Source organism: Pongo pygmaeus, chromosome 7 (genome assembly GCF_028885625.2).
Source record: "Pongo pygmaeus isolate AG05252 chromosome 7, NHGRI_mPonPyg2-v2.0_pri, whole genome shotgun sequence".
Lineage (NCBI taxonomy): Eukaryota > Metazoa > Chordata > Mammalia > Primates > Hominidae > Pongo > Pongo pygmaeus.
The window spans coordinates 82,377,475-82,404,252 of record NC_072380.2 but is presented as its reverse complement, the minus strand read 5'-3'; the positions used below and the strand labels follow the sequence as shown (position 1 = coordinate 82,404,252).

General features: G+C 37.4%; 2 protein-coding genes across 28 annotated transcripts in view; one reads left to right on the top strand and one right to left on the bottom strand.

Annotated features, from left to right (window-relative positions):
- The window catches only part of NCOA2 (nuclear receptor coactivator 2), a 296,302-nt gene that overhangs the window by 119,573 nt on the left and 149,951 nt on the right, over positions 1-26,778 (top strand). For 4 of the 27 annotated variants that reach the window (XR_008504328.2, XR_008504320.2, XR_008504330.2 and 1 more), the window contains exon 3: positions 7,165-7,238. The exons of the other annotated variants lie outside the window; for them this stretch is intronic. The gene's annotated coding sequence lies outside the window, so the exon portion shown is untranslated. The remainder of the gene's footprint in view (positions 1-7,164; positions 7,239-26,778) is intronic. 27 annotated transcript variants of the gene reach the window in all.
- LOC129043178 (transcription factor BTF3-like) lies at positions 11,829-18,926 on the bottom strand. The gene has a single exon (XM_063668874.1). The coding sequence runs from the start codon at positions 12,977-12,979 to the stop codon at positions 12,509-12,511; it is 471 nt and encodes a 156-aa protein (XP_063524944.1). The 5' UTR covers positions 12,980-18,926; the 3' UTR covers positions 11,829-12,508.

Here is a 26,778-nt window from a genome sequence, read left to right as displayed (position 1 = left end):
CAGAGGTGATCCTCCTCCCTCAGTCAACATGCCCAGCTAATTTTTTATTTTTTTGTAGAGACAAGTCTCGTTACGTTGCCCAGGCTGATCTTGAACTCCTGGGCTCAAGTGATCCTCCCACCTCAGCCTCCCAAAGCACTGGGATATTACAAGCATGAGCCACTGTACACAGCCTGGAAATATTTTTTATACATTAGAATATAAAGAAGTGCAAATTTAAGAAGGAAACTTTTCTTGCATACCTACATTCTGCTAGGCATAATATGCGTTTTATTTCATCAAATTCTTACTACTAGCTTGGGAGAGAGAACTTACCCCATTTTTAGCTGAAAACACTAAGGTATAGAGAGATGAATTAAATCATATTGTCAGGTAGGTAGTTCTGGAATTTGAACCTGAAACTATATATTTCCAAAAATCTCTTTCTGGTATGACATAGAGCCTCCTCTAGTGATACAAATGGAACTTGTTGATTACATGAAAGCCCTGATTTGTTTTTCATTCCCCATCCAACCGGTAGCATTTTTCAATTTAGTCTGTACTCATTTCTGGAGCAATGATAGTGCATGCAGTAAAGTAGGCATGTTTTAGGTATACAGAAGCAATATATATAGTCCTACCCACATCTTACGGTATAGTAAGAGAAATGGCAAACATTAAGTTACGTGAATGGGATTACAAAGCAGTGTATCAATAAATGTACAATAATGTAGTAGGCATACAGTGCAGGAAGGGCAGTGGGCACTGTTCCCATGGCTGTCTGTCTCTCAGTGTTCTTGGCCATGTGCGTATCTTGCTATGAAGACTACAACCTGCCATCTATTTTAGATTATCACAACAGGAGTAGTTAGAAATGAAACACAGAAATAAGGGGAATCTTGATTAATGGGACTCAAGTGCCAAAAGGTAGGAAAATGACTCTTGGTTATAAGCGTAGCTGAAGTATGTGGGCACTTAATGGTGGATGCTGTGTTCTAAACCTTGTCTGACTAGATAGTAAATTTATCTGCTAAATGAAAGGAACTCATAACACTTGGGTATCTACAGGACTCTAAGTAAATTCTTGTTGATTTTTAATTTTCTTACTAGAGCTTAATAAATTGTATCTGATATATTTTCTATTTGAAGAATACCTCTAGTTGAAGAAGTATAAAACATGGTTAAGCATGAGGCTCTCAAAAGCTATCATGAATATAAGGATATTATAAGACCATGTCCTTTTTATAGGTACTCACCTGTAGCTACATCAGATGGAAAGTGTAGAGCAGGTCCGGTTTTATTGAGCATATAATGTAAAGCCTACCTTGAGGGTCCTTTATTCTTGATACCAACTTGAGTCTAATCTATTCTCCCTGTATAGATTCTACTTCCCTGCTCCGTGGGACATCTGTTCTTTTTCTAGTACGTGGTTTTTGTGTTGAGATAATTCTCTCCCTGTCTCCCCTCTCCCTTCTCCTTTCTCCACTCTCTCCTCTCTCCATATTGTGCCTTAAAAGTCTTCACTTATGCTGCCAGAGGGTAGAGGCAAAGCTTCTTTCCTAACAATCTCATGATACGTTGACACACACACACACACACACACACACACACTCTCCCTCATATGTATATACACACACACACACACACACACACACACACACTCTCCCTCATATGTATATACCATCCCTTAAGAACGGATGCTCATTAAGTTAGCCACAGATTATCTGAAGTTACCTGATAGGCAGTTTGATAACAAAGGGGGATGGGAGAAGGTGGCTGAGAGGGTTAAAGTCCCTCCCTATTATAGTCTTCCCTTTCTAGCTTTTTAGGAACAAATGAGTAACATGAGAGTTAAAGACCTTCAGAAAGTGAGGATAAACAACTACAAAATTTATTTTCTAGGACGTTGCTCTCTTGAAAATCACTGAGTATTTCTACTAATTTTCTTTTAATACATGTTTTCTTTGTGACTACTTCCTTGCCTCCATCTACTTCCACCCTGTCAGGCCTCCTTTTAGAGGGAGAATAGGAGTGAAAGAGAAAGAGGAGGACGTTTACTTTTCAAATTTATATCCAAGGAGGGCTTCACACAAATTCTTACTTGAAAGCACCATCCAGAGATTCTGAGGATGAGAATCTAAAAAGAGTTACAAAAGTGGTGAAGCATGTTACCTGTAGACCCCAGCAGATGATCATTTGTGTTCTTCAGCCTCTCTCATCCCATTTCTAGTGCACCTAGCTCTTGTCAAGGGATGTTGTCATTCTTGGCAGTCGTCTAGTGAGGAGAGAGGGCTGTTTCTAACATGGAGGGGAATGTTGCTTATTTATTCAAGAGGAATACTTCTGAACATTGTTATTGCTAAATATATTATTGTAAACCTGGCGAAAAGGGAATGAAAAATCATTCAATTAGACAAATAAATGTAGATTGAGCATCCCATATCTGAAATCCTCCAAAATCTAAAATTTTTGAGCACCAACATGACACTCAAAAGGAAATGCTCACTGGAACGTACAGGATTTCAGATTTTTGGATTTGGAATGCCAACTAGCAAGTGCAATGCAAATATTCCAAAATTTGAAAAAAATCAGAAATCTGAAACACTTCTGGTCTCAAGCATTTTGGGTAAGGGACACTCATCTTGTATTATTTTGACATATTATCAGAAAATACTGTCTAATGGTAGGTAGACAACATAAAGACTTTTAATACTTCTTTACTGATTGTTCTACCAGTTACTATAGCAAATAAAAGTTAAGGCTGGGCTCTTTGATCTTTGTGTCTTGCGTCAGAAAAAGGTGTAAGTGAACCAAACATGCATAAGAGTCAGTGAGTTGGTAATTCACCCACTTGTTCCCAGGTGGTAGCTGTGAGATCTTGTGCAAATTGTATTTGTTGCCTGGATTCAATACTGAAAGCAGTCTGAAAGATTGCTTCTAGAAATCTGTTGTGACTCTGCACTTAAAAACTCATCAATGACCATTTTAAATGCATCATTTTGGCATTACAAATACACATCTCCACTTTGAGAGTGAAGGAAAAAAATGATACAGTTTAACTAATGTCCCTAAGAACAACTAGTCTCACCTATCGATGGCAAAGTTTAAATTCCCCATTAGTTTTCTGATTTTTGCCTAGAATATCTATTGGAAGCCTCTCTTCAATTTCGTGGATAAACCAAGGAAGATACCAGTGTTAGCACTGAATTACAGAATGTGTTCACTAGAAGATAAACTAGTAAATCCTGAGTTAAGTCAGCATGAACCAGAGTCCTGGGGCCAAGCTCTGTCTGTACTGAATTTTATTCTCAGTGTTTAGCCCTGCTTGTGGGTGGCCTTCTGGATGTTTACTAAAATGAAAATTCAGTTTTTATGAACAAACACACTCATTCATATGTGTGCGCACATGCACACACACTGTGAGTACATTAGTATTTTAGAAAATGGGGACACTGAGATCACTCTGGAGCATCATTGCACATCAGATGTGGGTCCTGTCACTTGGGTTTAATATTACACCAACCCTAGTAGTATCCAGCTGACACTCTTATTAGCAATATTGAACGAATCATGGGTTTTTGACAGGAAAATTTTATGATTGGGAAGAAACAAGTCCAGTAGCCTGGCTGCTTTTTTTTTTTTGAGGCAGTTTCGCTCTTTTTGCCCAGGCTGGAGTACAATGGCGCGATCTGGCTCACTGCAACCTCCGCCTTCCGGGTTCAAGCGATTCTTCTGCCTCAGCCTCCCGAGTAGCTGGGATTACAGGCGTGCGCCACAATGCCTGGCTAATTTTTTTGTATTTTTAGTAGAGATGGGGTTTCACCATGTTGACCAGGCTGGTCTTGAACTCCTGACCTCCAGTAATCCACCTGCCTCGGCCTCCCAAAGTGTTGGGATTAAAGGCATGAGCTTCTATGCCCGGCCTTGCGGCCTGGCTGATTTCGTGTAATCAATTAGTAGAAAAGACAGGACCCATAATAAGGTTATCCTGTTGCCTGCACAGTCTTTTTGTTGGCAGTTGTTTTTGTAGTCCTTGATATATGCATGATCATATATCTTTATTAATCTTTATAATCAATCTGTATACATCTAGTTGGATATAATGAACTTGGATTAACATGAACCCCATATTGAGATGCTCAAATAAATAGCATTTTAATCTCTTACATTGCTGTTAAATTGAATCTCATGAAAGGAAGTTAGAAATCAGCATATATATGTACACACTAACTAATTTGTTGGGGTTAGTAGACATTTGGTCTTATCTCTCACCCCTTAGGTTTCATTATTTTGTGTTGGTATCAAATATTCAGAATGATATTCCTAAGGACTATAAGATCTTAAGTCGTAGAGAAAGAGAAAATTATATTTTGAATGTTATATTTTACTAAAATAGGAAATTATATCATACACTTTTAGGAAGGCTTTGAATAATAAATAATGATGAACCACATTTGGTGGTGATAGTGGGGTAACGTAACTTGTTATCTCATGAGTATTCTGATTAACAGTGGCTTTGTTGCAGAATCTCCATTTTGCAGGTATAAAGATCTGAAATTCTAAAGCTTAGTGTGTTTTCAAAACTGGTACTGTGAGCAGCTCTTGAGCATTGACCCTTGGCCACGGACTGCTGCAGGGTGTTCAGGCAGGATATGTGGAAGAGAAGGCTGTGTTTCTCTTTTCCTGGAAGCCTCTGATTCTGTTGAGTGTTGTTACTTTTGCTGCTACTATCCAAGAAAACAAAGAGGTGGGGGGTGATGAGTTTCCTAGTTTAGAGGCTTTTCTGGGAATGCTCCCTAGCCACTTGTACTTAATTCACCTTTTCCCTTGATCTACAAGAGGCCGCAGCATAATCTTTTCTGTATCACCAGCTGCTTGTGCTCCCTAAATGGAAGAGAGATTTAAGTTAATGCAACTGCAGAGTCTTTCATACCTGGAATTTCTAATGTATTTTTTTCCTTTTTTCTGAGACAGGGTCTCGCTCTGTCACCCAGGCTGGAATACAGTGGCACTATCTTGGCTCACTACAACCTCTGCCTCCCATGTTCAAGGTTGATTTTCCTGCCTCAGCCTCCCCAATAGCTGGGACTACAGGTGTGTGCCACCATGCCCGGCTAATTTTTGTATTTTTAGTAGAGACGGGATTTCACCATGTTGGCCAGGCTGGTCTCGAACTCCTGACTTCAAGTGATCCACCCACCTCGGCCTCCCAAAGTCCTGGGATTACAGGCATGAGCCACCAAGCCCAGCCTATTTTTTCCTAAATTTTAATAACTGGTTCCCAGTGCTTAATTCACATTAGAGACTTCCATAGCCAGGATGCAGATGTGTACACCACATCTTCCCAGCCCTCTGCCTTCCCCTGCAGATGCCCATTATCTCGTGTGGCATGCTCTCCACAGAGCTCACACTGGCCTCCCATTCTTAAGATCCTGTGTGAGTGGGAAGCCCTCAAGGATGTTATGCAAAGTCAATTCTTTTGGAAAAAGAGCCTGGAAGTAAGGGGTAGAATGGATTTCTATGAGGCATAACTAACTAGTAGGAAAAAGCCCCAAAGCTGCTTGGTGTAGATCCTATGCTCGACTCCAATTTTCTGATTATTCTTGGTCATATCGTTCTTTCCACTGTACTATACCAGTCACTGAGGACACAGATGATGTCTCAATTTCAGTATCTTCTCCTGTCACCAAGAAATCTAGCTTAGATTAACACTCAATTTTGTAACATTTGATGAACACTGTATTCAGGAAAACTGGTTCTATCCTATTTACTCCACCCATAGGGAAGTAGTTGGTATATTGTATGTGGGTCAGTATTTCTGTATCTTACATGAAATTTGGAAGAATTCTATACAACCAAACCTGACCCTTCAATTTCAGCAAATTGACTTCTGAGAAAACAGATGAATTTTGATTTACCTTACGTCTCTAAGGATGAAAGCAACAGAATTGCGATCGCCCGTCAGTTGGTCTAATTCTGTGCTATCTTTTATCATTTTCCCCATTATAGGTTGAAAGCTTCAGATGTCCCAATTTCCCAGGGTCTTAGGATTCTACCCTGGCTGTGGCAGCCTACCTTCATTGTTTTACCCACCAAAGAAATGGTAGAAACTCAGCTCGGAGGCAAGGGGTTATGGCTTCTACTAAGGTATCCCTAAGAATAGGGCATACGCTTTGTCTGAGCTTTAAACTATATACATGGTGATGCAGAATGGCAGATGCTTGAAAGATAGGTGTAGTCTCTTAATGCCTAAGGTAGACTAACACAAGAAGATGGATTCTTGATATGTGTAGTCATGGACTCCTTGGCTGCAAGTGTAGAAATGCAGCTCAAACCAGTATAAGCAAACCTGGAACTTATTACCTCTTGTAAGTGGGAAGTCCAAAGCTACAACTGGCTCAGGGCAAGTCTGGATGGAAGGAATTAAATGATGTCATCAGGACCTTCTCTTTTTCTCTACTTTCTTGTGTTGGCTTTTTTCAATTAGGACCTTATGTCATGGCAGAGAAGGTCATTAGCAACTCTGCCTTATGTCATTTTAACAGTCAACAATCCCCTCTCAAAAGGATCTTTCCTGATAGCTCTAAAAAAATTACAGGAATGACTCTCACTGGTCCATGTTGGATTACCTGTCCATTTCTGAGCCAATCTTGCCAGGGGGCTGAAATTAAGGCACAGCATTTTGGCTAGTGCTGGTCACTCTAGAGGCTGTGAGGAAGTAGGGATATTAGTCCCATCATGAACCATGTGACCTGACGGGAGAGTTGCTTGCATGTATTGTAGAGGGGTAAGCCAAGGTTAAGGTTTTTGTTTTGTATTTCCTTACCAGCTTTTTATCAACCCCCGGAGCCTAGAAAAGTCCTTCTTACTCAGGAATTATTCAGTATGCTAATAAGCATAGCATTTCCTCATGAGAGCCACAAATAGTGTTGAAAATCCACTCTATGCCATTGATTGTACTAGACCCACTGGTAATGAGAAAAGACACATTTCACTCACTTGGAGTGTATGTCATTGTGGAGGTGATGGCATATTGAAAAAAAGGTAGGAAATAAACAGTTCCATCATAAGGGGAAGCACCTACTGGGGGTAGTTCCAGGCAGAGAGGGCAGCATGTACAAAGGTGCAGTGGTGAGAAGAGGGAGCAAGGCCTTTGGAATAATGAACTCCAGTTGTTCCTCATAGGTGCAGCAGAAATAGCGAGAGGTCAGGATTATGGAGATTGGTGAGGCGAGATCATCCAAGGGCCTTTTTGCTTGGTAAGCCATTTTACTTTAATCTTGAGTGCCATAGGGATTCATTGACGGATTGATACAGGGAAATGAAATGATTTTTTTTTTGGTGGGGGGGTGGGAGACAAGAGTCTTGCTCCATTGCCCAGGCTGGAGTGCAGTGGCACAACCTCGGTTCACTGCAGCCTCTGCCTCCCAGGTTTAAGCAATTCTCATGCCTCAGCCCACCTTGTAGCTGGGATTACAGGTGCACACCACCACACCCAGCTATTTTTTATATTTTTGGTAGAGACGGGGTTTCGCCATTTGTCCAGCCTGGTCTCGAACTCCTGGCCTCAAGTGATCTGCCCACCTCAGCCTCCCAAAATGCTGGGATCACAGGCGTGAGCCACCATGCCAAGCCAATTCATTCATTTTAGAATGAATGCCCTGTCCTGGGGTAAATGGACAAAAGGAGGGCAATACTGGAGGCTGAGGCAGGTTTAGCCTATGGAAGTGATCCAGATGAGATGTGAACTGAGGGGTAGTGGCGGAGGGGATGAAGATAAGCGGATTCTAGGAAGTGACTGACTTCTAAGGGAAGGAGGAGTCACCCCAGGTCTTACAAAAGACCTGGCTTGGTCTCCTGGGGATATCTAGACTTCCTATGATCCACATCATCCCATTACCATAAACTAGTTAGTAGACTTTCTATATTGATGGACCATGAATATGAGAATGTTCATAGCAGCATTAGTCATAATAGTCCCAAAATGAAAACAGTCCAAACATCCATCAGCTGATGAATGGATAAGTAAAACTTGCTATATACTTCAGTGGAATATTATTTGGCAATATAAAGAAGTGAAATACTGATACATGCTACAAAATGGATGAGCCCTGAAAGCATTAAATTTAGTGAAAGAAGCCAGTCATAAAGGCCATATATTGTATGATTCCATTTATATGAAATGTCCAGAATAGGCAATGCTGTAGAGATAGAAGGTAGATTAATGGTTGCCTAGGGCTGGGATTGGAGAGTAGGAGAAAATGGGAGTGAGTGCTAATGGATATAGGGTTTCTTTTTATAGTGGTAATAATGTTCTAAAATTGATTGTGGTATTGGTTGCACAACTCTGAATATACTAAAAACTATTGTACCTTTTATTTAAATTGATGAATTGTATGGCATGTAAATTACATATCATTAAAGCTATTATAAAGATACGAATATGGGAGTAAAGTCTAGAAACCAGAAAACTGGCTGGTAGAATCAGGCATATGGAATACATCAAAAACGACAGTGAGGAAATAGCAAAAAACTGGAAAAAATTTAAATGTCTAACAGAAGGATGGATAAATTGTAGTGTATTCATTTTTTAAAAAATGACAGTGAGTACCCTGATAATTAAGAAATTCACATAAAAGTATGACTAGTTTATAAACGTGATCTAAAAATAACATTTGTGGGAACATTTAGTTTAGAAGTAATTTTTTTTTACTCACCTGTCTGGCCCTTAATACTGCTATTAACATTACCAAAGAACACCATTTAGGAAGGTAAAGAAACCATGTATTTTAGCAAAGATTTTATTTTAAAATATAGGGATTTTATTTTTAAAAAAGTTTCAGGATTAGTTTCATTTAACCAAAAGATATAGCTGCATCTTTAGAACATCTTTACAGAAGAACCAGTAAATATTTTCTCATCTGAATTTTGAGTTTCTTAAGGTTAGGGTAAATAGAGAAAAGAAGAGATTATTACTTGGAAAAACAGAAAAGGCAAGAGATAGTAGTAATGTATAGTAAAGTTTCAGAAGGAAATTGGACAGTTAAGGATCACTCAAGCTTTAGTGACTTCCGTCATTGATGCTTTATTGCAAAAATGTTATACAGACCATTTTTGGCCATTTGTCTCATTTTGTTTTTACGTAATCACTGAAGCAATTAGGAAAAAAAAAAAAACGCCTGCTTTAGGTGAAGAACCCAAGGGAAAAAAAATTAAAGAGCTTGCCCATGGTTGGGACTGGGGAATGAAGGATAAAACACAAGGTGTAGAAATCTAGGTTCTGCTTAAATGGGATCTTAGAAATTGTTTTTTTAAGAGAAAGTATTTGTGCTTTAGTATACTTACATTTTATTATGTTATTCATTCTGAAATTATTTTACTTAGACAATGAGACAGCAGAATGAAAGTGGCTAGTAAAGAATGAAAATATCAGAAAATTTAGAATGCCATGTAAATGATGTCTGTTTTTTTAAAGGTCTGTATATCAGAATTTGAGAGAATTGTTTTGAGACTAATGGGTGTATATATTAGTCCTCACGCTGCTATGAAGAAATACCCGAGACTGGGTAATTTATAAAGGAAAGAGGTTTAATTGACTCACAGTTTCACATGGTTGGGAAGGCCTCAGGAAACTTAACAGTCATGGCAGAAGGAGAAGCAAATATGTCTTCCTTCACAAGGCAGCAGGCGAGAGAAGAGTGAGAACTGAGTGAAGGGAGAAACCCCTTATAAAACCATCAGATCTCAGTGATAACTTACTATCACAAAAATAGGATGGGGGAAACCATCCCCCAATTCAATTACCTCCCACAGGGACCCTCCTAGACACATGGGGATTATGGGAACTACAATTCATGATGAGATTTTGGGTGGGGACACAACCAAACTATATCAGTGTACTTAAAATTTGGCATTCAGAAGTTTTTGCTGCTGTATTTTGAATTTACTTCTTAAATCGCCTCAATTTGCTATTCTTTAATGTTAATCTTTTTTTTCCCCCTAAGAGCAAGTTTCTCATCTTGGAGGTTGGAGGATTTATTTGTCTTTCCTGAGAATTTCCTTTCCTTATCTTTTTAATTGCAGTGCTGTTATGGGTCCTGTCCCAAATTTCTTCCTTAATTTCTTTTTCTCTTTTAATTTAGGCATATTCGTTTTACATTAATGATCTGTGCCTCCTTTTATCTTGGAGGAAGAAATTGGTATTCTTTGAGTGTATTGTGAAATTCTTCCATTAAAATTAACAGCAAATATTGAAATATGTCTCTGATAATTAGGGAATCATTCATAGAAAGAGGAACAATTCTAGGTGTTTTCAAAGGTCATCTCAGTCAATATTTTACCTTACAGCTAAGTGGACAGAAACTTTGCAAAGTTTAGTATTTTTTGGCCAAACTATTTCTGCTATACTACCAGCTACATAGCCTTTATAGTTGTTGAAAGTGTTTAAGCATAAGAACCATCGTCTATCTATATATCTATGACACAAGATTTTCAGTGCCCTTTTAAAAATTAACACATATTCTACTGTTGGTTGCATCTGTTTCATCCTAGTTCTCTAGAAGAACTGCCAATTAGAGTCTAGTTCTTTGTGTTGGTATTCTAATTAATCAGGAAAGCAAAATTTGCTTTTATGTCTTTGTGAAAGCCCTTGCTAATTAGAAACATTAATTCAAAATTTTTTTCATATTTTCTCCACTAAGCTTGTTCTTCTTTGGTTAGCGTTCTTTGCTTTTTTAATTAGAGTAATACTACATAGACAACCTGTTTTAATGTATCAAATTCCTACATATAAAATAATTTAGGAGTTGATCATTTGTATTGCTAAAGATTATTCAGTTGTAAAAAAGGACTCAGCAGGTTTCCTTTTAAATATTAAATTTCTTTTGCATATTGAAAATAAAATTCAAATTTACATGATTTATATAGTATTTTTAAGAATACAATTCTTTAATAAGCTGAATAACTGTATGTAAGTACTTATTTCTTTTTAAGGACTATATTCTACTCTTAGATGATTTCTCATTATACCTACTGAATTTATGGTGATGATTTCAGTTTACTGGAAATTTCCTGTGGTTAATTAAGGATACAGTTTTGCAAGTAAAGTTTGATAACTCTAAATGAGAGAAATAAAACTTGAGAATTAGAGAATTTTAGAAGATGGCATATTTGTACTTATTTTGATTTTTGGAATCTCTGCTAATTTAAAATAATCAGAACTACAGATGAACCTACTGGCTGGGTAAAGATGCCTTTTGATTAGGTATATATGAGTTTTTTATGTGCAGAAATTTTAATATATTTAATTGTAGTGTAAATCTGTTTGTAATGTAAATCTGTTAGGTCTGGAAATGGTATAACTTACCGTTACATTTAATTGTAGTATAAATCTGTTTGTAATGTAAATCTGTTAGGTCTGGAAATGGTATAACTTACTGTGCCAGTTCTCTTGCCGAAATCTTAATTGCGGGAGATGATGCCTCAGTGTTTCTGTTGTGGACACTAAGAGGTGAGACAGTGGAGTGAGCGAGCATCTTCAGTGGTAGTAGAGTTCATGAGTAGCGATGAGATTGAGGTCCTGATTATTAATACTTTTCAGTTCATGTTTTATGTGGATTGTTGTGTTGCAGGCCACCAATGATTTTGTAAAGGAGTCTTAGAATAATTGCTATCTTTCGGAGTTATTTTGGGAGAAAATCATTTTGCTAAATATGAGAATAAATATTTGCTTGATCATTAAAGACTGTATTTGTAATATGAATGTAAAACAGATTTGTGGATAGAGCTAATGTTGAGAAAATTTATGATGGGATATTACCAAAATTATTCAGAGAATTTTTCAAGGATGACATAAAGCAAAAGGATTTTGTGATGGGTAATTAGTTTAAAAAAATACTATAAACTTTTGACCCTACTTAAAAAGCTCTGGAGTTGTGTAAAGCACCTACAGATGGCAAGATTAAGCACACGGTAGGTTCTCGCCCTTCACAGCAATTACAATCAGCTGAAGCTCTGTAGGCTTTGGAAACTTCAGTATCCTAATGGAGTAGATTTGGATCTGAATTATTTTTCAGGTGCTCATATGTATTAGAGAACCACCAAGCACTTTTAACCAAAAAACAAGTTTTTGTTGTTGCTTTAGTTAAATGTTTTCCTGATTTAAGGTTTTTTTTTTTTTTTCCAAACATGAGAACTTTATACCACCTGTGTTACACTACACTGTGATTTACTGTGTACAGATCGGTGTCAATGAAATAAAGAATAAAACTGTATACTAGGCAAAGAACTTTATTAACCTTTGTTTCAAACTTTATTCACAGACTTCTTCGGCTTAATTAGCTGCAAAGAATGAATTGCATATAAGCAAAAACTGAAAAGAGCTGTAGTGTCCAAGGGACTTGAGCTTAAAAATATTAGAGATCTAGATTTTATCAGACCCATAAACAAAAATTTCTTAAAAAGCAGTCATAATATAAAATAGCAGCTCCCAGTAACTTCTTCAAGTTTTATCTTCAGAAGTTGACTCACTTCAGTTTGCCTCATTCTTGAAAGCCTCATCCAAATTCTCCACAAGATCTGGAACTTCATCATCATCATCCTCTCCAGTAGTAAGTGGTGCTTTTCCACCCACAGATTGTTTGGACAGTGCTTCAGCCAGTCTCCTTAAACTAGTCAGACTGCCTGCACCAAGCTGGTTTAAGATTCTGGGTAGCATTTCTGTCAGCTGCTTTGTCTCAGTATAGCCTGTAATGGTGAAAGTGTTCACTGCCAGAGATGCCTGAACTTTAGGGTTGTTAAAGTGGATCACTGTTACTTGGTTTGTAAACATATTCACCTCTTCAATGCCAGAGATTTCTAACTTCTTTAAGGAGAACTGACGTTTTTTATCATCTGCTGTGGCTGTTCTGTTAACCACCTTCCTTCTGTGAGCAGTTCCACCAGTGGGCACTTTTGTCTGCAGTTTGGCGAGTTTTTCCTGATTCATGATTGTTTCTTTCATCTTGTCACAGTGGATAAGGGGCTGCGCAGGGGACTAGGGTTGGTGCTCAGGGGGTCTCAGGGGAACCAGCTGAGATTAGGTGCACACACATGGGAACGCAAGATGGCAGCTCCCTGTTCTAAGTTTTTTGGCATCATGTTGCAAGTTAAAACCACTTACACTGAGATTTCTGAGATGTCTGCTCACTGCCTTAGGCTACTCTTATCATCATTTAAAAAATTATAGGTGTGCCTTGGCAGCATATAAATAGGTACTGATTCATTGTTTCATCCATTGAAATAATTTTGGCAGATTTATATACACAATCATCAAATCAATTCACAGTTAAGTTTTTAAAATAGAAAATACCAAAGATAAAGTTATTTTCTTAGTAAAATACCTAAGTAGCTACATACATTGTATAATTTGGGTTGTAATTAATGTATTTCACTGTATTTCTGATGGTATTAGAGATTACTTTAAAAATGAAGATGAAATTTAGTTTTCTTCACTGTAAATGTTAAATTATTACTTTATAAGTGTTTAATAAATCTCTACATATTGAATAATAAAGGGATTATTATTTTACATCTTTAAAGAGAATTTTTATTTAGGAAATTAACATGCAGCCTAATGTTATATCTAACATGATGTCCTTTTGTACAATTGTATCAAATAAAGAATAGAAACTATATTATGGCTTCTAGTGATGCCCTAACCACTAGTGTTTCCTTTTTCTTGTGTTCCCTCTTATGTGCACACTCCTTGCTCCCCTTTGGGTTGACTTGTAATCTGACTTTTGTGACAGATGTTAGGAGGTGGAGCAAAGGAATTTCAGACCAATCAGTTAAGAGACTGCTGTGGGGTAAGAAAAAAAAACTAGCCTCTTAAAATTACTCTTATCAAAGGAAAAAAAGTTGGAAGCACATGATAATATAACCAGAAACATGACACAGAAGAATTAAGGGAAGAATAGAGGAGACACGTAGATAAGTTAGATAGTTACTGCTGAGAAGGTCTTTTAGGTGGGGGTAGGGGTTTCATGTTGAAGCCTGTGCTTTGCTTTGAGTGAATCTGGCTTAATTTCTGTAAACATTCCTCCTTCTAGGATGAATCAATGCATTTTAGCCATGTCTGTACCTGTAGCAGAATACTGGTGATGAAAGTTTACAGGCAGTTTAAAAAAAGGAGAAGAAAAAGTGAAAAACCTTGATGTTTCAAGGATCCCACAGTTTCTGCCAAGTTTGAACACATTCCAAAATCCAAACAAAGTGTATACTTTTGAAGCTTTATTTTTCAAGTGTTTGTATGTACATTTCCATAAGTTGGAAATCAGTCGACAATAAATATGTACTTTAAAATATTTCTTTTACTTTGGTAATTACACATGTGTGCAGAATTCCTACAATTTTTCAATCTTTTTATTCAATTTACTGGGATATCTGTACAGTTTTTCCTATGGAAAGTAATTTCAGTGGAGAGATTTAGCTAGGAACTTAATTAGGCGGCCTGTGTGATTCAGGAGCAAAGGAATAGCCTGTTAGTTTAATGTGTAGAAGGTTGTGTTTGCAAACATGTGGGTTGAGGGCAAGTATGTAGGCATAAGCGGTCAAAAGCAAATGATGGATCTGGTGGCTCTGGTTTGCTAAGGCGTTTCTGTCTATCTCAGTCGTGCAGGACCTGGCCGTCCTGTACTGTTGCTGACTGAAGGCCAAAGCTTCGCAGAGCAGAGTGCTGACATGTTTCTCATTGTACATTTGATGTTGAAAGCACTAACATGTAAGCTCTGGAAAGCATTTAATCACTGTAGTTTCTAAATAGTCAAGTCTAGTGAGAGCAGCTTTTAGTAATTTACAACTTAAAAAGTTGAGTGTTTTTTCCCCTAAAAATCTTACTTTATTAAAGCATTTAATTTTAAAGGAAAAAAAACTTCTTAGTTTTCCCATTAGAGATTACAAAAGAGCATAATGACTGCTTATAACACAATCTTCACATAAGCATAGCAGTTTAAATTTACAGTCAGGGTACCCTTTATAGCTACATTTAGTCAGTTGAAACATGTAAAAAATTAATACTGATAAGCTCAGTGTGTTCCACAGTACTCTGGTGCTTACCTTGTTTATTATTTTTTGTTAACTCAAAGACATAGCAAATCTGTCATTTACTATACTGTATCTTGCTTATAATCAGGACCAGAAATGAATGTTTATTTGAAAGATGGCAAAGAAAGATCTCCTTCTTGGTTTAAAAAGATGTTTGAAAAGAGCATATGCCTGTGTTGCATTTTTAATGAGCCAAGATGTATTTTCAACATATATCTTCCCCTCCATTGCATATTACAAACAAACAAAAAATTAACAAAGTTAGCAAAGTACGTTCATAGAATTTCAATGCTAATTTAATGTGCTTTGAAAATTCATATAATTCATCATCTTTTTCTTTATATTTAGACTAATTGCTCATAGGTATGTGTTCAAAATAAATGAATTTAAGCATGATTTTATATGGTGTTTTTTAAAATAACTATGCAGACATATTTATTTCAACAGACAATATTAATGTCTGTTGACTAGGCAGATTTCAAAATCGTTTTCCTTGTGTACCAGGAAAGTAAATGGAAGTTTCTTTAATGAGAGCAACTCAAATATTTAATTTCAATCTGGTTGTTGTTATTGTTAAAGGGATAGGGAACCAAGGTAGCAGAAAAGACTAAAGCAGAATTTTTTTATGGTTTTTTACTTTTAAAGAAAACAATACATTTATATAACAAATAATGGGATTATAGTGGCCACTGTGCCTACCCGATACCCCGCCCGCCCCCCGTCAGCCACCCCCACTACAGCACACACTGTCTGGGACAGTGCTGAACAAAATTACAGGTTTAGGATTTGATGTACGTCAATAAGTCACCTGTCCTGTGGCCATCAGTTGCATGCCAGATAATGGTAGCATTATCATCTTTATTTCTTAGCATCTTTACTTTAGAGCTGGAAGAGACCCTAGGAATCACATCATTGAAGGACTACACTTTAAAGTTAGGACCTAGAGTTAGTAAAGAATTTTTCAGCTGTTGCATAGTTGAGGGCCATGCTGGGACATGAATCCAAGTTTTTGCCTTCCAAGTTCAGTGACTCTTTTCATCAAATCATGCTGCTTCCCTAATGTTCTCTTTTCTTTTTTCTTCTTCTTTTTTTTTTTTTTTTCTCCCTGTTTTTTTGAGACAAAGTCTCACTGTGTCAACCAGGCTGGAGTGCAGTGGTGAGATCACTGCTCACTGCAGCCTCGACCTCCCTGGCTCAAGTGATTCTCCCACCGCAGCCTCCCCAGTAGCTGGGACTACAGGCATGCGCCAGGATAAAATTTAAAAATGAGCCTGGCTAATTTTTAACAGTTGAGGTCTATGTTACCCAGGCTGGTGATTTTTTAAATAAATGAAACATTTTTACTGGTTGCTGTTAGTCAATTAAAGTAGTATGTGTTGAATCTGGCAAAATTCATAATTAGGTTTCAGTAAATGTGTGTTATATGTACTTTTAAAATCTCTGATAACCTAAAGTATCCTTAAGCTACCAGATGGAAAATTTAAGTTTCAACATAGGCACATCTATGAATTTTTCTTACTGTGGATGAATTTAGGTTGACTTGCCTTAAGTCAGAATGCAAACATGTATATTTTATATATTGATTGAAGTTGTTAGTTGGTCTTAGTGAAAAATTGGAAGTGCTTCTTAATGAAAATTAACATTTAAGTTGAAGCCACAACTTTGTTCAATATTTTTTCTTCCTGTATTTATTAGCTTAGTGGTACCATCATTGTTTTGACTATACTAAGCGCTAGAAAGATGCCAGTGTGTGTGCTGTAGAAAAAGTTTGCACTCCCATGACTGTGGATCCTGACTGACATTCTTTTTTCTTTTTTTAATTTAAATTAAATTTTTTTAGAGATAGAGCCTCACTGTGTTGCCCAGGCTGGTCTTGAAGTCCTGGTCCTTATCCCAGATTTGAACTCCTGAACTCTTAGCCTCCCAAAGCAGTGGGATTATAGGTGTGAGCCACTTCACCTAGGCCCCCCATCACTATTCTTTTATGGCAAGTATGTTTGCAGTTGTCACAAGAAAGTCCTGCCCAGGTTTGCTTTAGAATATATGAATTCAACTTGAAATATTATGCTGCTATTAAAAATTATATTGTCAAAGGCTGAACCAACAAGGAAAAATACTTTCATGGTACTGGTAGGTAGAAATGGTAGGATTTAATTTTATATAACTGATTTTAAAAATTACATTTTTGTTACAAAACTCTTGGAAGTAAATATATCACATAGTGTATATAGTGGAAATATGCATGTCCTCCCCCCCTTCACTTTTCCTTACTTTCCACACTTTTTCTAGTAACCACTTTCTGTATTAAAATAATAAACTTGAGGGAGAAAAATCTATAAATATTTATCTTTGCAGACTAGCTGCGGAGACAACTGAGGAAGTTGTGTTTATAATTTTTCAAGCTCAAAAGAGCCTACTAACCAAAATGATACTTGCTCAGTCTTATTAAGCATTGAAAGTATATTTATAGCTTATTACTCCAATAACTAGCGTTACTGTTACTCCATGTTAAAAATGCAGGATTTGTACAGAATTCATGTTAGGTGCTTTTCTGTTTTACTTGTGCTAACTCATTTAATAACAAAAACCCGTGAAGCAGTAGTGATGGTTTTTGCTCTTGGGGCCTGAAAATATTAGTAATTTTTTTAAGTTAACATAGCTAATAACCAGTGCAGCCCAGATTTGAACTAGTGTCACACCAGAGCCTATAATCTTAAGCATTATATAGTAATTACCTAAATTTTATGTTATGGTATAGAAAAGGTGACTTAGAAAGAAAAATAAAGGGAACAATAGTCAAATAAAAATAGTCAAACTGTACCTAATGTAAGATTTTGCCTGTAAACTGAATGGTAAATGTACACATTTCTGTTTGTTGCCATGTCATGTAAAAATGGCTAGACTGAGTATCATTAAATTTAGAGGGTATATGAGGAGCCCTATAATGTAGGCTAGATGGTCTACTTGAAATTATCTTTCTGGGGTGGACGTCAAAGATGGGCAGTAGACTTCTCAGGTAGCTGAAACAGAGAGATAATGAGAGATTTCAAGCCACTGTGGATTAAGAGAGATGAGCCTTGTATATAAAGACAATGAGGATAGAGACCAAATTGTGGTTTAAAATATGAGCTCCAAATGAAGGTCCCAAGGGTAGGCTCCAAATTGTAGTCAATCTAAAATTGATTTTAAAAGCAGCTGCTTCTCTTGTGGGCAACTGCATCCAGCAGGAGCAGCAAGGATTCCTAACAGAGGTTGATAATTCTTCTGAAAAACCAGGTAGGCTAGCTAGTTGATCAATAATGAATTCCCACGTATCCTGCTTCAAACAGGAAGTCAAATATGAAAAATGATTTTATGAAAGAGGAATTCAAAGTTTTCCTGATCATATTTATTATAATTAGCAATTTTGTTAATTTCTCTATTCTTTTCCAAATCCCATTTTCATTGGTGCTTTTAGCAAGGTTATAAATACCTAACGTTTGTGCCTTATATGATAAATAGAATAAAGACATTTTAAAAATATAATTTTATGGCCTTGAGATTATTTAATATGTAATTCAAATATTTTAATTGGATATTTGAATATTTCTGTAGGTATTCCTTTCTTTCATTTACTAGTCAAAGACAGCATTTCCGTCACCTAGCAGAAAGGAAATGGATCTTCCAACCTGGGTATCATGGCGAAATCCCATCTCTACAAAAAAATAAAAAATAAAAAATTAGCCGGGCATGTGGACGTATGCCAGTAGTCCCAGCTTCTTGGGAGGCTGAGGCAGGAGGATCACCTGAGTCTCAGAGATTGAGGCCTGCAGTGAGCTGTGATTGTCACTGCATTCCAGCCTGGGTGACAGAGCAAGGCCGTATCTCAAAGGAAAAAAAAAAGAAAGGAAACAGATCTTTATTAGCTCTTCTGGTGGGAAGTGAGGATATTGGCATCTGTTGAAAATAACCTAGTAAAAGTTTGTTGGATTCATGAATGAGTGTGAGGCATGCTTCTAGCACAATAAAATAAGTCTTTTTCTAATTTACTTATGCCTCATAACAGTCATGAACATCTTCACAGGTAGGTGTAAATATTCTCATTTTATGGAGATTAATGTACAAAGAAAGTAATATGGCCAGAGGTGGTGCACAGTGGAGCCCAAGTTCCACACAGACCTTCTGACTCCAAGTCCATTTTTCTTGTATGGATGTATATATACATCACAAGAAAATGCTGTAATTGTTCAAAGTTCCAAGGATAGGCATTGATTATTTTGTGTCAAAAAATTAGAAGATTATAACTTATTTCAAAATTCATTTAGCCAGAGAATGTTGAACCCTAAACACAAAGTACTATGTTATTTCCCTGTGGGATAAATGAACTCCTTGTCTTTAAGAAGCACATAATGTAGTTGAGGTTGACATATACATTAACAAAAAGAGCAAAACAGTATTTAATTCATGTGTAGTATATATGTAGGCATTCTGTGAGTGCCCCTAGAACTGTGTCTCCTGTCACATGCTAGGCATCCAATAAATATTGATTGATTGAATGAATGAGTCTAAATTAGAGTGTATTGGTTAAGGAGGGATTTATGGATTAGATAAGACTTGTGTGGCAAGGTCTTAGAAGACAACTAAAATTTAGATACCGTGAGAAAGGTGGTGTTAGAGAGGATGGCATTCCAAACAGGAGACACAGGATGACCAAAGAAGAGGTGAGAATGAGCAAAGCCCATGCAGGGCTTTGAATAGAGCAGTTTGGCTAGAGGGAGCCATTTGTATAGAGTAATGGAAGGTACAGTTAGAAATAACAGCTTTGAGCCAGGCTTAAAGACCTTTACATGCTAGATTAAGGAGTTTTCATTGTATTGTTCAGCAGTGGCTGCTGTCAAAGAGTTAAATTCCAGGAGCTAACAAGTGACATTACCAAAGTAACATTTTATGTAGATTGATTTGCTCTTGAAGCTGGGCATGGTGGCCTGCACCTGTGGCCCCACCTACTCAGGTGGCTAAGGTAGGAGGATCACTTGAGCCCAGGAGTTTGAGGCTGCAATGAACTGTGATCGTGCCACTGTGCTCCCACCTGGGTGACAGAGCAAGACTCCATCTCTTTTTTTGTTTGTTTGTTTTTGTTTTTGAGACGGAGTCTAACTCTGTCATCCAGGCTGGAGTGCAGTAGCGTGATTTCGGCTTACTACAACCTCTGCCTCCTGGGTTCAAGCGATTCTCCTGCCTCAGCCTCCTGAGCAGCTGGGACGACAGGCATGTGCCACCATGCCCAGCTAATTTTTGTATTTTTAGAGATTTTTGTATTAGGGATGGGGTTACACCATATTGACCAGGCTGGTCTCAAACTCTTGATCTCGTGATCCCTCAGCCTCCCAAAGTGCTGGGATTACAGGCGTGAGCCACCACGCCCAGCCGACTCCGTCTCTTTAAAAAAACAAACAAAAAAACAAACAACAACAACAAAAAAACTGAAGTTTCTGGTTTGCTCTTGGTACACAGGGTGAATTTGGAAATTGGAGAGAAAATAGGCCAGAGGTGAAAAGACTAGTGAGAGAGGCTATGCGTTGGTTCAGAACAGTAGGGATGGCGTTCCAAATGGACTGAGTGTCTCTGACATCAAAAAGATTTGTCAGAACCTGATTACTGATTGTTTTGAAGAAGAGAAAGTCAGTTTTTTTTTAAAAAAATAGAATTATATATAGGATAATAGTCTTAAAGTTGTTCTCTGAGAACTAGTATCTTATTAGTGTGTTCTAATTGAGAACTGCCATGCTATGTCATTCACTTAATCTGGATTTTAGTTTTTTGTTATTTTTTACCAGTTGAAAAATATAACGTTTAACTGTTTCAGCTCGTGCTGCCATAACAAAATAGCATAGACTGGGTGACTGAAACAACAGACGTTTATTTCTCACAGTTCCGGAGGCAGGGAGTTTAAGATCATGGTGCCAGCATGGATCCCAGTGAGAGCTCTCTTCCTGTCTTACACAGGGTGGCCTTCTTGCTGCATCCTCACATGGCAGGGAGGGAAAGAAAGAGAGAAGGGGAAGTCTCTGGTTTCTTACACGGACACTAATTCCATCATAAGGATCCCATTCTCATGACCTCCTCTAAACATAATTACTCCCTAAAGACCTCACCTCCAAATACTATCACATTAGGGTCAGGACTTCAATTTATGAATATTGTGCCCCATAGACGTTGAGTCCATACATGTAATTTTAAGCCCTTTTTGGATTATTAATATCATTCTCTTCTTTTCTTAGAGTTAAGTGCTATCCAGAATTTATTGTGTATTATACCCATTTAAAAAAAAAAGTTTACTCTTTGTGTATTTGTTTATAATATTTAGTATTTTTTAGGTTTTAAAGCTCAGTTAAATAGTATACTATTCATATTATTCTGCAACTTCTTTTTTTCCTGTAACATTGTGGGGTTTTTTTGGTGATAATATCCATGTAGTTGCAAGTCAGTCAAATGTTGTGCAGTATTCCATTTTGTGAACATATACAATTTATCAGTTTTTCTCTTGATCTGCATTTAGGTTGTTTCTAATTTTTTCCAATTTCAAGTATTCCAGCAGTGAACATTTTTGTTCATGATACCTTACATAGATGTGACAGTTTCTTTGGGGTATTACCTGTGAGGGTAATATCCCTAGACTGGGTTGTATGTGATTTTTAGCTTCATTGAATATTTTCAGTTTATTCCAATTTACATTGGAGCCTGAAGTATATAGGTTGACATTTGGTATAAGACTTTGTTGTTGTTGTTGTTAAGAGATAGAGTCTCATTCTGTTGCCCAGGCTAGAATGCAGTGGCACTATCACAGCTCTGGGCAGCCTATAACTCCTGGGATCAGGGGATCCACCCACCTCAGCCTCCCAAGGAGCTGATTCTACAGGTGTGTACCACCATGTTCAGCTAATTATTTTATTATATTGCCCAGACTGGTCTGAAACTCTTGGCCTCAGGCGATCCTCCTGCCTCAGCCTCCCACAGTGGTGGGATTAGAAGCATGAGCCACTGCACTCAGCCAATACTTTTTTTTTTTTTTTTTTTTTTTTGAGACGGAGTTTCACTCTTGTTGCCCAGGCTGGATGCAGTGCAATGGCGTGAGCTCGGCTCACCGCATCCTCTGCCTCCCGGGTTCAAGTGATTCTCCTGCCTCAGCCTCCCGAGTACCTGGGATTACAGGCAGATGCCACCACGTCTGGCTAATTTTATATTTTTAGTAGAGAAGGGATTTCTCCATGTTGGTCGGGCTGGTCTCAAAATCCCAATCTCAAGTGATATGCCCGCCTTGGCTTCCCAAAGTGCTGGGATTATAGGCATGAGCCACCACGCCTGGCCTACTGTTTTTTTTAAGACTTAATTTTTGATAACATGAGGGGTATGAAATGGTATTTCACTATTCAGTTTCATTATGCATTTTCTGATTACTGTTGAGATTACACAGTGCACAGTGGCCATTCTGATTCCTTCTTCTGAATTGCCTGTTAATATATTTTGCCCATTTAGCTGTAGGGTGATTTTTTTGTTTTTTTTTTGAGATGGAGTCTCACTCTGCCGCCCAGGCTGGAGTGCAGTGGCACGATCTCGGCTCACTGCAAGCTCCGCCTCCCGGGTTCACGCCATTCTCCTCCCTCAGCCTCCCGGTGATGTTTTTTATATTGACTTACAGATATTGATGTGTGTTCCAAATACTTCAGGTGGAATTTTTAACCCTTGGTTAACTAGCTCTGTTACTATGATAGAACTCTATATCAGATCAACTTTGGTGAAAAAGATGATCTTTTTTTGGAAAAAGGATCATACCACTTACATGAAATGGAGTAATCTGTTTGGTCCCTGCAGTTGTGCACCCTTATACGTGGTTTCAGTTATCTACGGTCAACTGTGGCCCAAATTTATTGCATGGAATATTCCAGAAATAATTCATGAGTTTTAAATTGCATACGGTTCTGAGCATTGTGATGAAATTTCCCGCCATCCTGTTCTGTCCTGCCCAGGAGGGGAATCCTCCCTTTGTCCCTCATCTCCACACTCTATGTGCCACCCATCCGTCAGTCACCTAGTAGCCGGCTTGGTTATCAGGTCGACTGTCTAGGTATCGCAGTGCTTGTGTTCCAATGACCCTTATTTGACTTAATAATGGCCCCAAGGCACAAGAGTATTGATGCTGGCAATTCGGATACTCCAAAGAGAAGCCGTAAAGTGCTTCCTTTAAGTGAAAAGGTGAAAATTATTGACAAAAACAATCATAGGCTGAGGTTGCCAAAATCTATAGTAATAATAAATTTTCTATTCTGAAATTGTAAACAGTATATTGTTATAATTCTATTATTAACTATTGTTGTTAATCTCTTACTGTGTCTAATTTATAAGTTAAACTTTATAGGTATTTGTGCATAGGAAAAACTGGTGTATATACAGTTCAGTAGTATCTGTGGTTTCAGGCATCCACTTGAGGATGAGGGGGCTACTGTACTTCACTTCCCTAAAGATAAAAGAAATACAGTCTCTATTGCATCAAGGCTGAAATTACAGCAGCCTTCTCAGGCCTTCTTGCCTCATCCCCATTGACCACCAATGTTTTTTTTAGCACTTGTGTCCACTGGCCCCCTTGTCCTTCCTCTATTAAATGTCCAACCTGTTTAAAAGTTGGTATTCCACTTGTTAAGAGACCTGGCCTTGCCTGGCAGCATGGGTGCTTGATTTTGCCTTTGAATCTTTCCCACAGCAGTCCCAGCCAAGCTCGTATTTGGGCTATGATTCAAGGAACTGCAATTAAGAGTAACCCTGATTCAACTTTCCCATCTTCTCTCCTCCTTGTAAAGGTACTTTAAGGTGTGTAAGTTTTAAAAATCCATACGGTAACTCCTGTAGGACCAGAGGACTGGACATGTTGATTATCCTGTGCATGTGCTTAATCATTAAAATTATATGAAAGTTAGTACAGTAAATATGATAATAGTTAAAGAACCAAGTGAGACTCTGTGTTTGAAATCAAGCTTTGACACTTACTGTAAAATGGGGGATACTATAAATATCTGCTTCATAAGGATGTTGTTAAAGGAGATGTATATAAAGTGTTTACCATTAGGCTTAGCACTTAATAAGCACTCAATAAATATTTGCTGGTCTCAAAATTAATTTGAAGCTTTGATATTGAGAAGGTATTAGAGTGTGAGGTGCTTGCTAATTTTTTGTATTATAATTATTTTATAATATCTTCTATATATACTGAAGTTTTACATTTTTAACTTATTTTACATGTTTTCCTAAATGAAGACTTAGATTTATCTCAGTGGTTGGCCATCATATTCACTGTTTGCTGTATCCACTTTTTCCCCCTCATCTGGAGCATGCCTACCATTTTGTACTTTGAGCATGCCTACCATTTTGTACTTTTTTAAATTTTTTTCTATAAAAGCATATTGTCATATAAGCAAGGGAGAGGGTTAGCTTTGGAGAGTCACCTTTTATGTAATACGCTGTTTTTATCTTTACTATCACTTATAATAGGGGCTCGGGTGGTGTGGCATTTCCCAGTAAAATGTCTGCTTTGTTCACTCACTAGTTTATGTTTCAATAATTATTGTGATTATTCCCTTTTTTTGGTAAGCATTTTGTAAATGTTTTAGTTGTTAATCATTTTTTAGCTAGAAACTTTTACTTGACAGTCCATTTTTTAAGGAATAGATTCCCTATTAAAATCAGTGTTACTGTTCCTGCTTTTAAGGAAAACAAATTGATAGCCTTTAGTATCTTTAAGAGTAGAACATGGGTATTAGTGTACTATTCAGTAATTTTAAATTGACTGTATAATTGTGCTTGTGATAGTTAACCCTAGAAGTTGAACAGTTATTTGTTCATTACAATGTTTAAAGCAAATGGTTAGGTATGTGCCTACCTTAGCCCCACATGTAGATAGACCCTTCATCCTCATTAGACTCTACCTTGTTGGTTTAGAGTTAAAATTCATTTGGAAGTTTCAGGCCAAGAAATAATACATTTGAGATGTTAAAGACTCATTTCCAGCCGGACATGGTGCCTCATGTCTGTAATCCCAGCACTTTGGGAGGCCGAGGTGGGTGGATTGCTTGAGGCCAGGAGTTCGAGATTAGCTTGGGCAACGTGGTGAAACCTTGTCTCTACAAAAAATTTAAAAATTAGCTGGGCTGGGAGATCGCTTGAACGCAGGAGGTCGAGGCTGCGGTGAGTTGTGATAACACCACAGTTCTCCAGCCTGGGTGACAGACCGAGACCCTGTCTCAAAAAAACAAAGTAAAACCCAAAAACTCATTTTCGTTGTCTAAGCATATATTCATACATTGACAGCATCTAAGCTACCGGATAATGGATCTTTATTTGATTTTGCTTTAACTTTGTTAAGGAGGGTTATGGTTCTAACTTTGTTTCCTGGTAGTGGTGTTGAACAGGAAGGGATGAGTTAGAGGAGTTGTCTTGTTGTCAGATTTTCTTTACACTTTGTATTTGACTCATCCTGCTGACTAAAAAGCCTTGTGTTTAACACCGAATCAGGGACTCAGTACAGTGAATTTGTTCTTTATTCAGTCATTTTAATTTCTATTTACATATGGCATAGTGATTCCCAGTCATGAGACTTTTATGTGCGAGAGCTCTCAATAACAAAACACAGAAGTTTGTAATAACATTTAGTATAAGGATTGAGTTTTTATTGAGTGATTCTTAATTTTATTTAATCATTGCTTTGATAATATTTTTTCAACTGAAGTTTGAGGTTAAGTGTCTAAGACTCTAAATTCTATTTCTAGTTTTATATATTTAAATCATGGTAAAGTTTTATGTACATAATTGCTGTATATATATTTCTTCATCTAACATTTTACAAATAATAGTAATTTCTCTTCCATGTCTTTTAGTAATAATTATTTTTCTGTATGAAACCCTTTATGATTCTCTGCAATAAAATGTTATTGAAGTATAACAAAATAATTATGACTACCATCAAATTTAAGTTTACATTATGTACCAAGGTATCATAATAAGTCCTGTAGGGAATACGAAGATGAGTAATAGAATCACTATGCTGGTCTATTTCATGTTTATAATATACGTAGGGCAAAATAAGTACATAGACAGTAATAACCATGATATAACATGAATAGTTTTCTACTTTTGTGTCCTTATTTCCTGATACAGGCACATATTTATAGACTGACCAAAAGGCTCAGTCAGTAGTCCAGTGGTTTCAGGGGATTGAGAGAGAGGGGAAGGTCTCACTTGTATGAAGCACTTAAGAAAGGCCTTCTGAGGCAGCAGCTATTGAGATAAACCTTTGAGGGTCAGTAAGGCTTAGATAGGTGGAAGATGGAAGGAAAGGTCACTCAAAGTGGAAGGATGGAAAGCATGAGCAGTGATCTATCTGCATAAAAATGTCAGGCCAAGTCAAAGAATATTGCACACAGTATGAGTTTGGTTGGAATGCGGACTATACAGCTAGGGGAATATTTGATGGACAGAGCTAGGGAACTGGGTAGATTGCAGAGGCCCCTGAATGCCAGATCACTGTTTTGATTTCACAGAGAGTAAGAAAAAGAGAAGTGACATTTATTGAGTTCCTACTATATGTTAAGAACTATGTTAGATGGTTAATATAATCACGTTTAATCCTCAAATCAGTACTGTACAGTAATTTCTAGCTCCATGTTACACATGAGGGAATTGTAACCTAAT